At 33.9% G+C, this 1,772-nt stretch overlaps 1 protein-coding gene across 1 annotated transcript; it reads right to left on the bottom strand.

The window, feature by feature from the left end:
* Window positions 1-368: 368 nt before the first annotated feature.
* On the bottom strand, window positions 369-1,316 carry LOC116092165 (olfactory receptor 5W2-like). The gene has a single exon (XM_031373514.1). The coding sequence runs from the start codon at window positions 1,299-1,301 to the stop codon at window positions 369-371; it is 933 nt and encodes a 310-aa protein (XP_031229374.1). The 5' UTR covers window positions 1,302-1,316.
* Between the last annotated feature and the right edge of the window lie 456 nt (window positions 1,317-1,772).

Raw genomic sequence — 1,772 nt, 5'->3', positions numbered from 1 at the left:
GCTTATATAACAAAATAAATTTATTACAAACTAATGAGTTTACCATAAAACATAAGTTATATAATAGGTAAAATGAAATAGTGAATGTTCATTAAACAGAGTACTCAAAGCTACTACAAAACAAATAAGTAGTCAATTTAATAATCAGAAAAACTTTATAGTCATGAGCAACATGTACAACTGTATTAGACTTGTAATAGAATGTCATATTTTGAGCTCTATTCTGTTTATTCTATGTTGGTGTTACAACAAATACACATTTTACTGTCTTAAACTACAAATCACAGCCATCTTCTAAGACATCACTGTAATTTTCCAGAAAATAACAAACATATTTGTGAGTGGACAAGCACATATGATAAAATTGTTTAGCACCACATTTTCATTTTAAGTTTTTGCAGAGCCTCTTTTACATCCTTGTTCCTTAGGCTGTAAATTAGAGGGTTCAGCATGGGAATCACAAGAGTGTAAAACAGAGAGGTTATTTTGTCTTGGTCCAGGGAATATGAGGAACTAGGCCGGAAATACATGAAGAGTACAGTACCCTGGAAAATGGCAACTGTGGTGAGATGGGAAGTGCAGGTGGAGAAAGCTTTGAACCTCCCCTCAGTAGAACTGATCTTCAGTACTGATAAAATGATATAACAATAAGACAGCAGGACTCCTGAAATGGTGCTCAGTTCAATGAAACCAAAAATAGTAAATAAGGCCAGTTCATTGATGTGTATGTCAGAGCAGGAGAGCAGGTAAAGTGGAGGTAAATCACAAAAAAAGTGGTTGATCTCATTAGAACCACAGAAACATAAACGGAATGCCAAGGTTGTATGTATCAAACCATCTGTTGTTGCAACCAGATAAACCCCAACCATGAGCATGGAGCATACCATGCTAGACATGTTCACTGTATAGAGTAATGGATTGCTGATGGCCTGGTATCTATCAAAGGCCATAACCGCTAGCAGTAGACACTCAGAATCAGCAAAGATGCAGAATATCAAAAACTGCAGAGCACAACCAAAAAACGAAATTGATTTCTCTGAAGCTAAGAGATCCAGCAGCATCTTGGGTCCAATTGCTGTACAATAGCAGAGGTCACAGAAAGAGAGATTGGTGAGAAAAAAGTACATAGGTGTGTGGAGCTGAGCATCCACTCTAATTAAAATTATCATTCCAAGATTGGCAAGAAATGCAATAAGATAAACAAATAGGAATGTGATAAACAGGGCCACCTTTGTGTCAGCATTATTAGTAATTCCTGAGAAAATGAATTTGTCCACAGAGGAGCAATTTTCCCTATCCATTCTTCTTCTTTTGTCGAATTTAAAAGCCAATTTCAAAGTGGGCTAGATGCATTGTTAGTTATCTCTAAAAAAATAAGAAAGAAAGAAAAGAAAACAATAACAATTCATTTTCTGTGTTGTTATTCCCTAAGAAATCTTTCCAGTCATATTACTCTGTAAGTAGACCTTTATGATCATAATGAAACATATTTGATAGTCTGAGAGTTCAGTTGTCATGTGTAAAAGCCACTTACCATTGTGAAAAATATAACTTCTTATATTTTTAACATTTTAAAACTGTCTTCTGTTTTGCAAAAAATGCTTCTGATTTAATGGAATCTTAATTCATCTTCAATATTTGTGTACAAACATCAATCATAGAAATATTAGGCTATACAATAAAAGGATAGACTTTTTACATTTAAAGCAAAGCATTCACCTGATAAAATATTAAATGTAAGTATTCAGATTCTTCAAATTCATGACTGTATA

This window comes from Mastomys coucha, unplaced genomic scaffold (genome assembly GCF_008632895.1).
Source record: "Mastomys coucha isolate ucsf_1 unplaced genomic scaffold, UCSF_Mcou_1 pScaffold15, whole genome shotgun sequence".
NCBI classification, from domain to species: Eukaryota; Metazoa; Chordata; class Mammalia; order Rodentia; family Muridae; genus Mastomys; species Mastomys coucha.
Note: the sequence above shows the minus strand (reverse complement) of the source record. Positions and strands in the feature narration are given on the sequence as shown.

Excerpts from the sequence above, each read along its gene's own strand:
- LOC116092165 (XM_031373514.1), bottom strand. The coding sequence starts at position 1,301 with ATGGATAGGGAAAATTGCTCCTCTGTGGACAAATTCATTTTCTCAGGA.